Raw genomic sequence first — 13,198 nt, 5'->3', positions numbered from 1 at the left:
TGAAGGTTTCATTTCACTAGAAATTCACTTTGAGCCAGCAGTGTTCTCTGGCTTCCAGGAGAAGCCTGTGCAGTTTAGCTTAGGTTAATAACTCCTATTTGTATTGACAGATTTACCTTTTACAAAGCACCTGCACTTGCATGCTCTCATTTAATACTAGATAAAAACTCTGTGAGATATTGGAATTATTTTCCTCCTATTTTAGATAAGCAACTGAAGGGACGCCTGGGTGGTTCAGTGGTTGAGTGTCTGCCTTTGGCTCAGGTCATGATCCCAGGGTCCTGGGATCGAGTCCCACATCAGGCTTCCTGAAGGGAGCCTGCTTCTCCCTCTACCTCTCTGTGTGTCTCTCATGAATGAATGAATGAATGAATGAATAAAATCTTTAGAAAAAAAAAAAAGATAAACAACTGAAGAAACAACCTGTGAGAGTAACCCTCAAAGACAAATCCAGCCAGTAGCAGAGGCTTCTACCTCTAGGTCCAACATGGCCTAGAGATTTAAGAGGATGTTCAAGTGTAACAACCCACTGCTCTCTGGAAGAGTAGAAGGGTGTGTGAAGAGTGCATTCCATTCTGGTTGCTACATTAATAGAAATGTGTCCAAATGGGACCACAGGCAAGAGTATCATGACTAGGGCAAAGAACAACCTGGAAATCATACATGAAGAATACATGAAGGAACTAAGTAAGAGCTTTTAAAGATAGAAAATAGAAGGTTTTAGAATGACATAATACCTATTTTTAAACAATGAGGGTCTACAGAAAAGGAAGAAAAATCTTGTTTTGTATCACACGAGTGTTACCTGAGGCCTTCCCCTTCTCCTTCCTGAAAACTTCTGCCCTAAAGCCATTAATGGGGGCAAAGCAAGGTAGCCCTTCGTGCAAGGACAGGTATGGGGAAGGATTGGAAGCCTAGAGCAGGGTATCAGGGCCCAATGAGAGTGAGAAGGGTGTTCGTATTGAGGTGCGGATTTGTGACATTCTCGTTGCAGCATCAGCAGGTAAGGAGGGCAATTGTGTGAGGGACAGGAGCAACTGTACAAGACTGGCTACCTATGAGGAGGATTTATCAAGTAGGTAAACCGTTAAGAACAACAGGAGCCAGGAATCTCATGTCAAAGAAGATAATTATAAATAAAGGAAAGGAAAAACCAAGAATAAACCTTGTGGTACCAAATAGGGATTTGTGGTATCACTCAACTCATGGTTTCAAAATATAACTAAACACAGAAATGCATACGGAATGTGTATATATGCACATATATGTATATACAGATATACATGTATGGAATATGTATATTCCATAGTTCTGTCCACTAAGAGTTCCCAGGGTGGTGATACCCTTATGGCAATGAGCACACTTACCAACCAGATCTTGGCTTCTAAATACCATTCGCCACTCAAAGCAACTAGGGCTCCTTGGAGAAATGGCTGATACAAAAGTAAATCAGTAAATTATAAGATGAGCTTGGACCATCTTGTTCCGCCAGAAAGCAAAGAAGTGCTAAAGAATGATGGGAGTTAACAGGCACAGGAGACAGCATGAAAAGACCATCCCTGCCCGCCAAACCGGGACTAACTAGAACATCCAAGTCAGGAGGGCAACAGTTCAACAAACATATTGGAAAAAAGGAAACAATAAGTTCTTACTGCTGTAAATAAATTAACAGATTAAAAATCTGATGAGGATTGGGCTATTTACATTGTTTCAAAGTAACCTATCACACAATATGTACCAATTGCAGAAGGAAAAAGAGTAACTTTATGGTTGGAGCAGCTTGGCAGACAACACTTTAACCAAGTGACCACCATCAGTACTAGGACAAACAGAAATCAGTGCCATCTGATGGGATGCAACGAGGTGGATGTAGCACCATTTCTGTCATTTTCCTGCCAAAGATGCACAGTCAGAATCTAAGTATGAGAAAATGGAAGACACACCCAAATTGGAGAACATTATACAAAATAACTGGTTTATAATCTTCCAATGTGTCAAGATCTTGACAGAGAAGGACTGAAGGAGATAACTAAATACAGTGTGTGTTCTGTACTGGATTCTTGGCTTTACAAGACATGATTGGAACAACTGGGAAACTTGAAAAAAGATCTAAGGTTTGGATGATGGTAATGTATCAGTGGTAACTTCCTGGCTTTGATGGCTGTCCGGTGGCTCTCTAGACTATCCTAGTTTACAGGAAATCTACACTGAAGTGTTGGCGTGATAGGCATCATCCCAGGAACTTTTTCTCAAGTGATTCAGGGTAAAAACAAATTATATACCACGTGCGATTTTTCTGCATTTGAGATAGTTTCAAAATAAAGATTAAAAACCAACAACAGTAAATTAGGAGAATGGAAGTTAAGGGAAGTAGATTACACTACTTGGAGGACAAATGAAACATGAACGATTAAAGTGGTCCAAAAACAGATCCATGCTTCAACCTGTTGGCAGAATGTCACAGAGAAAATGTTTCGCTGAATAGGAAGTTAGAGGAGATGATGCTTAGGTACTTTCCAGTGATTTCGTAATTCATTCATTCAACAAATACTTGTTAAATACCTTCTATGTTTCAATGCTAGACACGGCTTCTGAAAATGATGGAGACAGTCCCTGCAGCTGAGGCCCTTATAATCCAGTGAAGTATAAGGATGCAGAAGTTAGAAATGTGAGGCAGTGTTACATATGGAAAGAAGCATGTGTCTTCAATACTCCATTGTCTTTAATAATCCAATTTTTCATTTATGGATTTTTCAATAGACTACACAGTTTATTATATGATCATATTCCTTAACATTTTCATCCTAACTCTTTGTGCTAGTGGGTGGTGTTAATTGAGGCATATGCAAAAACCTTATCACTTTTCAATTATGAACAGATGTAAGTGACTTACTTGATGTTTTATTTTAAAATGAAAAGCATCTTCTAAAATAAGTTTCAAAGGAGAAGCTAGGGCTATCGTTACTAGAGGAGACTTAATATTCCAAAAGTGAACCCTGACATGTTCTTCAACAGCTGAAAAGTCACTCCACATGCCTGCGCTCCAATTTTTTCATCTGTCACGAAGATGTCATAATATGCTTGTAAGACGCTTTGAGATGCTTAGAAGAAAGAGATCATAATTATAAAGCTTTGTTGAAATACAGGTTGCTCTCACCTTTTGCCAGGGACTAACTATTATTGTGGACATATTAAGACAGAGTGATCCATCTAAATGAGCTCACTTTGGCAATTTGATGGTGAGTGGAACATCGTTTGGTTTTTCAACTTTCCCCCCTTGGCTTCATTTCAATCTTCCAGCATATCATCAAGTGTAAATACTTCAGTGTGTTCTCACTGCCCCAAGTGTGGGCAGCCAGACCAAGCAAGTCCAGTATTCAATTATTTTCCCCACTGAGATCTGTACACCTTTCTTACACTTTTCCCACATGACACTTTCATAACCATATTTAGCTTTCTCCCTACCACTCCCTGTAATTCAAAAGGCAATTTAGACTCCCATATGGTTGCCATCGAAGCTAACAGATGTCTAGCAAATTAAAACAAAAATTATGACTTATAAACTGCTGATGTATCGTCATTCCAGAACATCTTACAATTTATAGTGAATCATAAGATAAGGCTTCCTACTTGATGCCCCCCCAAGGTTCCCTAAATCTCTCTCCTCTCTGAGTCTGAGCCCTGTGAAAACAAATTAGATACAACATTCTGCCATCAACCCAGGATAAACCTCCCCTTAAAGACACAATGTAATATTTGAAAGCACATCAAAGAGAAATTTGGGCTCAAGTATCCAAGGCTGTTCTAATTGTATTGTGAGGAGAAGAAAAAAACAAGTTGGTTTTCCCAAATCATTCTTGGTTTTCCCAAAGTCATTCAAGGTTTCCAGTGATCCATGGGTTTTTTTTCTAATAAGTGACAATTAAATTTACTGAATCCACTTGCTTCATCTCCTTGGCAGGTCTTAAGGGCATTATCATTACTCGGCAGTAACAACAATGCCAAACTACCAGGCTGAAGTATTCCAGAAATTCTGTAGTACAAGATGGAAGTAGTACAGTCTTAAGACAATAACAACAATGATATTCACCATTTGCTAAATATAAAGACAGTGTACTGGGTACTATCTCATTGAACCCTTGGAACTACAATTCCATTAGATAATGTTATCCTTCCTTTATAAACAAGAAATTATGGCTCAGCGCAGAAGGTATGTTCCAAAGATGGCCACAACCTGCACAGCCTTGACATCTGTCCATCAAAAGGTGGATTTTCTTTCTCCACTCCCTTAAAATTGAGCAGGCTCTACGTGTGCTTTAATGAGTAAAATAGATGGAAATGACACTGGGCCAGTTCTGGGTGTAGCCTGAACTGGCTGGAACCTTCTTCCGGCTCAGAAACAGGAAGAAGCCACATGTAGGTGCTCCAACCAACAACCCTGGCTGAACTCGAAGCAAGCATCAACTGCCAGTCATGCGAGTACACCATTTTGGGCATCTTACCCCAGTGAGCCTTCAGACAATTCCAGCCCCAGCCACATCTCACTGCAACTGCCCAAAAGACCCCAAATGCAGTTGCCCAGATAGGCCTGGTCAAATCTCATACCTGTGAGATACAAGAAAGTTTTGTTTTAAACGACTAAGTGTGGGGGTTGATTGTTAAATAGCAACAATTCAATACCAGAATCAGATCAATTTGCTCACCTACGAACTGTTAAGAATTGGAACCAAAAGCCAAGAGTTTAGAGCAAAACATCTATTAATGGTGGGCAACATGATGTGAGGGTTCATACCCAAAAGAAGTGACTTTGAAACAAAACTCCCTACCCACCTCAAAGCAGACTAAGTGTTTTCCAAGAAATGTCCTAGTGTGGTGACACCCTCAATAAAACCAATTCCCTTCTGGCTTGAGTTCTTCCAATGTTAAATGGGGAAAGTAAGATTTTCCCCACCACCCTGTGATAACTAATGAGAAAGGAATCTGTACAAGATGTTGACTTTGTTACTCAGAATATCATTACAATTGTTTTATAAAAGGATTCATATTTTACACACCAAACTGTAACTCTAATAATAAAAATATATTTAATGACTCACACGACTACATTTGAGAGTCACAGTGGGGACAGGGAAGAATGCATACTATACCAGGGAATGAACAAGCCAAGAAGAAATTAGGGAAAGATGTGGGGAGTTTGTGTGTGTGTGTGTGTGTGTGTGTGTGTGTGTGTGTGTCTTATGAAAAGATCTTTGAAGAAAAAAGAAACTATCTTCAGACAAGTCTCTGTAACAGAAAAGTCTATAATTTAACAAGTGTCCCAATATATGCTATTTTCATTATACATAGTGTCTGTCTCTTGTTTTTTCTTCCCTAGCTTATTGGAACTTGACAGACACCTTTTATGTCGGAACTAGAAAGAACCTTACAACTCATCCAACTCCTTCATTTTAAAAGCTGAGAAACTGAGGCCAAGGACAGTTAACTGGCTAGCAACAGGTCAAACTACTCATTAGCAAGAGAACCCAATTTGCAGTGCTGGTGCTACCATATGTTCAGTTTTATTTTATCAGAACTATACCTCCAAATGTCCTCAATGTATTTCAAATTTATTCTAGCACCTCACAGTGTGACAATGAAAGATTAGGAAACCATACTCTTTGTTATCAATCTCTTCTTCATAACTGTGTAAGAGTAGCATTGAGTCCACGGTTTCTGGCAGTAACTGGATGATGGTGACTCTGTATTGGGCAGAGATGTGCAACTTTACAGCAGCAGGCTGTCAAGTGACTGACCTCAGCTCTTCAGTCACTAACATCTTAGTCTAAATTACGTTAATTGAATGTCATGGTAACCTTCCTGCTGATCAAACCATGGTACTGATAAACTGGGAGATTTAAATATGGGGTAATTTTGAAGCAGACAGCAGAATAGGAGAGGTATGGAGGGCATCAGGGTACAAGGCATTAGCCATAGAAAGGAGGGAGAGGTTGTGCAGAAAGCAGATAAGACAAGGGCCTTGGAGCAAAAACTTCTCTATTTAACAATTCCGCCTAGGGCAGCTTGTTTAGTTCCACAGCCTAGGTCTTCTATCAGCCTTCCCATAAAACTCCTCCCAAGAGTCGAAGACCTTCAAAATCAGACAAGATGCAGCTCCATTCCACAACTCTCTCTGCAAGCATTCCACGATTCTTTCGCACTCTCCACAGTTCTAATGGTTTTGCCACAACCTAATCCACAGAAAATACTAAATTTTCCTCTGTACACTGTACAAAATTACACCAAACTGTCAGGGAACCAGGCCCAAATCCCTTTATTTCTTTTCCACCTCCTGCTATGAAACTGCATAGAAAGCTCCTGGGTGCTTTTTGTTGCCTGGTAGCTGAAATATGCAACTTTTGGAAGTGTTCACATAGAATCAAGAGGCCTGGACTCACTGCCTCAAAAAGGTCCAGTCTCAGCCGAGTAGTACCTGACTCTCAAAGTCACAAAGTTTCAAGTTCCAATGAAATCAAAACACCTCATTCAGAAATGTGACTACCCACCACTTTTCAACATTTCCAGCAAAGGTGAAAACAGAGAAGCAAAGAAAGAAAGAAAATTTCTTCTTCCTATAATTGTAGCAGTGTATGACTGCAGGAAGGGGGTGACCACTCACAGGAATCAGATACAATCTCTGGCAAAAACAAAAAACAAACCTGCCTGTGAATAACTAGATACATTGATTTATGTTCTCCATCCCCTCCCATTCTCTTTATGAGTCTTGAGGACAGATGACATGCTGACACACAAAGTGGTCTCCAAACCTTTCCATTTCCCTTTGCAAAACATGCAAACCAACGCAAGATACTTGAACAGAAAATAGAGGAAAATTTTAAAATAGCTTGGTAAATGTGTGTAGGAAAATATATAAAAAGCTGTATTGATATATGTATATGTATATGTTTGCAAGAAATGGCTAAAATTAAAGGAGAAGCAAAATAAACACACCCTGTGTTCACGCGGCTGTGGATTATTACTGATCCCACTGTTGGATTATTGTTTATCTCATACTGAACCTACACTGAATAGCAACTTGGAGAACACCCCCAGACAACCACCATCTTTACTTTCCACCGGTAGGGGGGTGCCCATTAAGGAAGAGGAGGGGATGGGATGGGGGGGGGGGGGGGGGTTGGAATAACACAGTCTTTGAACCAATGTTTTCCCCCTTGCCCTAGTGAACTCTTTGTCTGGTTGCTGAACACGTTTGTGAGATCAAGGCAAAGAATCCAAACAAAACAAAAGAGTAGGCATCCCAGACTAATTACAATAGGTGCCCAGCACATTGTGGTGCCAGCAAAGCCAGAGCACGGTTTGAATCTCGCGTTCAAGCATTTGCTCTCTCTCCGTACCCCCAATAAAACATGTCTCACACATCCTCTTTGCATTTCTCCAAGCTTTCCCAAAAAACGGCCCGCTCTGTTGTCACTCCTCAGAAAAGGATGTGAGGCACGAACATACTGAAACAGGTTGACGGTGACTTGTTATTATCCTGACAATAATACATACCTGGAAATAAAACCCTCCACCCCCCCCCACGCCCCCTGGCCAGTCCATTATGCAAAAGGAGCGCTTCCCAGCTGAAGGGGAAGAGCTCGCAGGAAGCGTTATTTGCGTGCACATTACAGAACCATATACCACCGCATCTGCATCCTACACAAAGCCCGAGATGGTGCAAGAAGATACACGCTGAGCTGAGCATGGCACAGACCAGCCGCGGCAACGCGGAGCCAAGCCCGCGTCCAGTCAGGTCCCTGCGAGAAGGTGGACCTCGGGGTCGGCTCGGCCCGATGAGCCTTCCCTATTATGACACCGCGCTCTGCCCAACATCCACATCCCACCGGGAGCAAATCTGATTCGTGTGGTTGCTCATGCCTCAAACTGCCGAGCCCTTCCTTTCATCTGCATCCCTGCTCCTCGTCCCTTAAAAAGCCACCCCAAGGCCTGAGTGCCCCCTCTCCGGCTCGCCTACCCCCGCACGCCGCTCCACTCCTAGGGCGGGTTGGAGGCTTCTGTCTCCGACGCGCGAGCTGCAAAGGCGGAAGGCAAACGCCTCCCCGAGCTCGGGCAAGCGCCCGAGGGGCTGCGAAAAGTAAAAGCAGCAGGCAACGAGCGGGGAAATGGTCGCGGATCGGTCGGCCACGAGAGTTGAAAGCCCAGAAGCGCTCCAACTTACCCAAAATATGACATTGAAGCCAAATATGAAATATTTGATGCAACAACTGACTTCAGGACCCTTGTAGTGCTTCCCGGACATCCTCTGGGTTCATGAAGACACTTGCCCCGGCAGCCCGAGTTTGGAGCCCCGGAGCACCGTCGCTCAGAGCAGCCCCGGGGCGGGGGGGGCGGGGGGACAGGGGGCCGGGGACGCGGGGCGGGGACGCAGGTCCGGGACCGGCCGACCGACCGCGGGGAGCCGCTCCCGCACCTCCAGCCCCCTGCGCGTCGAGGCCGCCGGAGCCGGGGTGGCCGCGAGCCGGCGGAGAACCGCGCGCTGCAAGCCCCGAGCCTCGCCGAAGCTGGCCCCGAGCCCAAGGCGAGAGCCCGCGTCCGTCCGCCCGGCGACTGTCCGTCCGTCGGTCTCCGAGCTTCGGGCAAACGCGGCCGCAGCAGATGCTGCTGGAGACGCTCCTCGCCCGCCCCTCGCGCGCGCCCTCCCGCCGCTCGCTCCGCCCGCCCGGCGCGCCAGTCCCCCGCCCGCCGCCCGCCCGCCGCCCGCCCGCAGCCCCGCCCGCAGCCCCGCCCGCCGCCCGCCCGCAGCTCCGCCCGCCGCCCCGGCTTCGGCGAGGCGCGCGCGCTCCCGGGCGGCCGCGGGACCACGTCGCCGCGCCGCCTCCTCCCGCCCGGTTCTCCCCGCCCCTTCCCCGACCCCCGAGCGCCGCAGCCGGCGGGGTGCGTGGGGAGGGCGGCCGGCGGAAGGCTAGGGGGCGCGCCCGGGGGCACGGGGGGGCGGGAGCGGCCCGCCGGGGTGACCCGGCTTGACGCGCGGCGCGTCCGTCTCCACCGCCCGCTGCGGCAGACGGCGCCCGGGGGGACGCGGGGGAGAGGCTGGGTGAGTGCGGAGCCCGCGAGCCGCTCGCCGCTCGGACGAGCCCCCTCCTGCACCGCGGGACTGCGCTGCGGCGGAAGGCGCCGGGCCCCTGAGCCGGAGGGAAAGGGGGCGCAGACTTCGCGGGGAGCAAAGGGGTAGGGTAGGGTGTTAGGGAAGGGGGAGGAAAAAAGAGGTGGGGGTGGGGGGGCATTGGGAGGGCTGCGAAGGAAAGTCTCCGGAATCCAAGTGTGGCTCCAACCCAACCCCCCCCGCCCCCACCTGCGGGAAAATACGCTTCATCCCAGAATGCGGACGAGGGAAGGAGCCCGGCCGGGATGCGATCCTCGCCCGCGGGTCTGGCGCAGCAACGCAGAGTCGGGCAGCACATGCCCCCGGAGACGGGGTAGTGCCCAAGGCCTTGACTCGTTCCTCACTCTCAGAAGCAATTCAGAAGTTCCGGGATGTCTTTCGGGAAATGCGAATTGGTATTATTGGTTATAAACCATTAAGCTTTTGACCTCTAGGGGAGGGTGGAACGAGTGGCTGGAAACTTTTGGAGCGCTCCCTGAGAGGGTGTGCCCCTGAGCTGCAAATCCAGCCTCCGCCTCGAGCATTCACAGGTGCTGGCGAGCGGGCACCGGTAGTCCACGAAAGAAGAACGAGCAGCTCAGAACTGTTTGTGACGTCTATGGGGAGGGTTTTTTGTTTTCTGGTTTTTTTCCCAGGGTTCAAAACGCTGGAAAGAGCTGAGATCAGGAAAATTTTCCAGCACCACCCGTGTAACCTGTACTGGACATAGAAATCTGCGTGTTTCCTAAGCTCCCCCAGATGATGCTCAGTACACTTATGCTTGAGAACCATTCGCATAGGATTTCTCTGGTTAACCACCTTAGTTTTCTCAAAAATAGGCTTAGCTAGTGGACAACCTATAATCCAGCTTTGAAGGGGTGAGAAGTTACCTGTGAGAAGTAAACCACTACCCATTGGGATAGGCTTGACCTTGAGAGGGATTGAGGCTACACTGAGGTCACCAAGAACCCACAAAGGTGGGAGGGTCACGAGATCCTCTCCATTCAGTAGGACAGAACTATGATACTGGCTAACAGTGACTTCCGCCCTCTGGATGATAGAACCCTCCCTCCCCCAAAAGTGCCCTTCACCAAGCAACCCCGGTGATTCAGCGGTTTAGCGCCGCCTTCAGCCCCGGGTGGGATCCTGGAGACCTGGGATCCAGTCCCAAGTCAGGCTCCATGCAGGGTGGGTTCTCCTTCTGCCTGTGTCACTGCCTCTCTCTCTCTCTCTCTCATAAATAAATAAATAAAATCTTAAAAAAAAAAAAAAAAGTGCCCTCCACCTACCCAAAGCACACAGAACACTAATCACCAATCTAATAGGCTTCAGAGGTAAGGTCTGCCTTCAACCTCAGATTCCCTACTAACAGAAAAGCACTGACAGGCTTTACCTAAACCTATTCCTGCGGTATGGTAACTCTCTATATCTAAATAGATTTCTGGATAAGTCAGAGGAAGGGTCTGTCTTAAGTGAGATGACACAGTTCAGAAGAGGACTAGAAATTAGATCCAGTTGATGACTAAGTTGATCCCTAAGCAGGATTTATCTTTGAAATAAAAATCAACAGAGAAGATAAAGTTCAGATAACTCATCAGTAATGGGGGAGGTGGGGAGGGTCTAGGTGAATTCTCATTTAATATGTCAAAAGTAAGTCCTTGGAGGAATTACGAGTTACACACAGCAACAGAAGAAAACAGTATCCGTTAAACCTCTAGCTAGAAGTATTTCTCAGTGTAGAAACAATAGAAGCAAGTGATATGGAAATGATTGACCTTACCAGTAATCAAAGAAATAGATCTTAAATCAATGATAAGGGACGCCTGGGTGGCTCAGCAGTTGAGCGTCTGCCTTTGGCTCAGGGCATGATCCTAGGGTCTGGGGTCGAGTCCCGCATTGGGCTCCCTGTGGCAGCCTGCTTCTCCCTCTGCCTGTGTCTCTGCCTCTTTCTGTGTGTGTCTGTCATGAATAAATAAAATCTTTTTTAAAAATCAATGATAAAGGCATAAAGATAATGAGCACTGGCTTCCTCATTCATTGCTGGTGACCTTACGAAGGGATACCATCCACTTGGAAAGCATTTTGGCTGTGTGTTCCAGGTCAGGGTGCACCTACGTTTTGACTCAGCAGTCCCACTTCTGGGAACCTAGCCAAAGAAATACTCCAAAATATGGAGAAAGCTATATACTGCAATTTGTACACCATACCATTATTTATGGTATGGCCACAGCTTAAAGATCCTGGAGTAGAGACCATACCCATGTCCTTGTAGTAACCTGGACCACAATGTCACTTCAAGTTTCTCTGCTTGTAAAAAAAAAAAAAAAAAAAAAAGTTTCTCTGCCTGTGTCATTCTTGCCTCTACCTGAAGTGCTCTCCACGCATTTGGGTTGTGAGCTGACGCCTCTTACTTAACCTGAACACTGCTTTTTTAACTGCAGTATAGTCAACATACAGTGTTATATTAGTTTCAGGTGTATAGTATAGTGATTCAACACTTCACACCTTACTTGGTGCTCATCCTGGAAGTATGCTCTTCATCCCCTTCTCCTGTTTCACCTACCCAGCGTTTTTCGGGGTTCCTTCCTTTGTTTCCTCAACATGTCCCCTAGTCTTCCATTTTGCACTGGGAAACTCCGTGTTAATTACTTGTTTCCCTGCTTGTCTCCTCCACTCTGCTGTGACTCCTGCAAGGGTGTGGCCCAACTCCTTTTAATCTTAGCAGCACTAGCGCCTTGGTAATGTGGCAGGTGCTTGATAAATATTTTTTAAACGAGTGGATGAATCATTTACTCAAACCTTTTACAGCCATTAAGGATGATAATTATAAAGAGTATGTGGCAATGTGAATACATTATAATGTTAAATTTTAAGGGCACTGGATATGGAATTATCTCAAAGTAATGTTATGTGATAAAAGAAATGTGCAAGACAGCAGGCACAGTAGGCTACTAGCTTGTAAAAAAAACATGTTGGCAAAGGAGACTGGAAGATTTGTATATACACGTATTTTCTTGATAATGGGCAGGTTATCTACAGAAGAAAATAAAAGAAAAAAAAGAAAAACTGCTAATAGAGGTTTGGGGTGGGTTTGGAGAGCACACTGGAAAAAACAAAAGATATGATAGAGAAAGAGACCTGCTTTATTTTTTGATACACTTTTGTTTTTTAAATGTGTACCATGTACATAACTGTTTTGAAAAACAAACCACTCTATGAAATTTTATGCAACTATATGAAATAAGTTGGGAGTTAATTCTCACCAAGTAATAACAGTTGTGGTTGTGGGTGATTTTGTTTTCACATTTCTGGTTTCCATTTTTTTTTAATGTGGTCATACTGCTTCTACAATTACAAAGATAAAAGTATAAATAAAGATGAGACAACTGAGTAATCCTTGTATTTATTTCATCACAACTTCTTAATATCTCAATAAATTTTTATCTATCTTAAAAGAAGGAGAATAGTTTGCTCCCTGGAGACTGCTATAGCCATCTCCCCTATAATTCTGAAGTTGAAAAATGGCTAATAAGTTTAATTACTGAAGAGTTAATCAGCCTCTCAAATGGCAGTGAGAACAGGTAAAGCATGTTCTTCTGATAGTTACACAGCTGAACAGCAAGATATGACAACAGCATTTTACCGGATTTAAGACACCAGATTTAATGGGCTTGTCTGTATCTGTTTTGCTTTTCTGCCCACCTTTCTGCCTCCTTCTTCTCTATTTTACTCTTTGCTTCTCCAGTCGTTTCTTTTCCTTCCATGCAAGCAGCGCTGCTGGTTACCTCTCCTCCCCCTTCACCTTCTTCCTCTCAGAACCGGACTAATGTTCCAGTGTCCCCCCTCTTTTAACAGCCATATACTCTGGGAAGACCAGCCCCCTCATGGGACTCCAAGGACCATCTTGACCTTCTAAGCCAAAGTTGGCTCTCGCCAAGTGCTTGGTTCAGAAATGAGCTGTGACACAATTCTGGCCAACGAGACAGGAGGAAAATCTGCTGAGGGGTTCTCACGTCTAAGAGATGGTATTTTTTTGGCCTTGGATTTCACTGTGTTTGG

The 13,198-nt window shown here is 45.3% G+C and overlaps 1 protein-coding gene across 3 annotated transcripts in view; it reads right to left on the bottom strand.

Annotated features, from left to right (window-relative positions):
• TSPAN5 (tetraspanin 5) overlaps positions 1-9,519 on the bottom strand; it is a 170,730-nt gene extending 161,211 nt beyond the window's left edge. Inside the window, exon 1 of one of the 3 annotated variants that reach the window (XM_038582069.1) lies at positions 9,350-9,519. In XM_038582069.1, coding sequence (XP_038437997.1) covers positions 9,350-9,370 — 21 coding nt within the window. In that variant the 5' untranslated portion in view covers positions 9,371-9,519. Of the gene's footprint in view, positions 1-8,215; positions 8,637-9,349 lie in introns of those variants that run through there. The other 2 variants (XM_038582068.1, XM_038582070.1) reach the window with 2 other exon arrangements.
• Positions 9,520-13,198: the final 3,679 nt, after the last annotated feature.

Source organism: Canis lupus, chromosome 32 (genome assembly GCF_011100685.1).
Source record: "Canis lupus familiaris isolate Mischka breed German Shepherd chromosome 32, alternate assembly UU_Cfam_GSD_1.0, whole genome shotgun sequence".
In the NCBI taxonomy this organism is placed as follows: domain Eukaryota; kingdom Metazoa; phylum Chordata; class Mammalia; order Carnivora; family Canidae; genus Canis; species Canis lupus.
The sequence above is the reverse complement of the archived record's forward strand: the minus strand, read 5'-3'. Positions and strand labels throughout refer to the sequence as shown.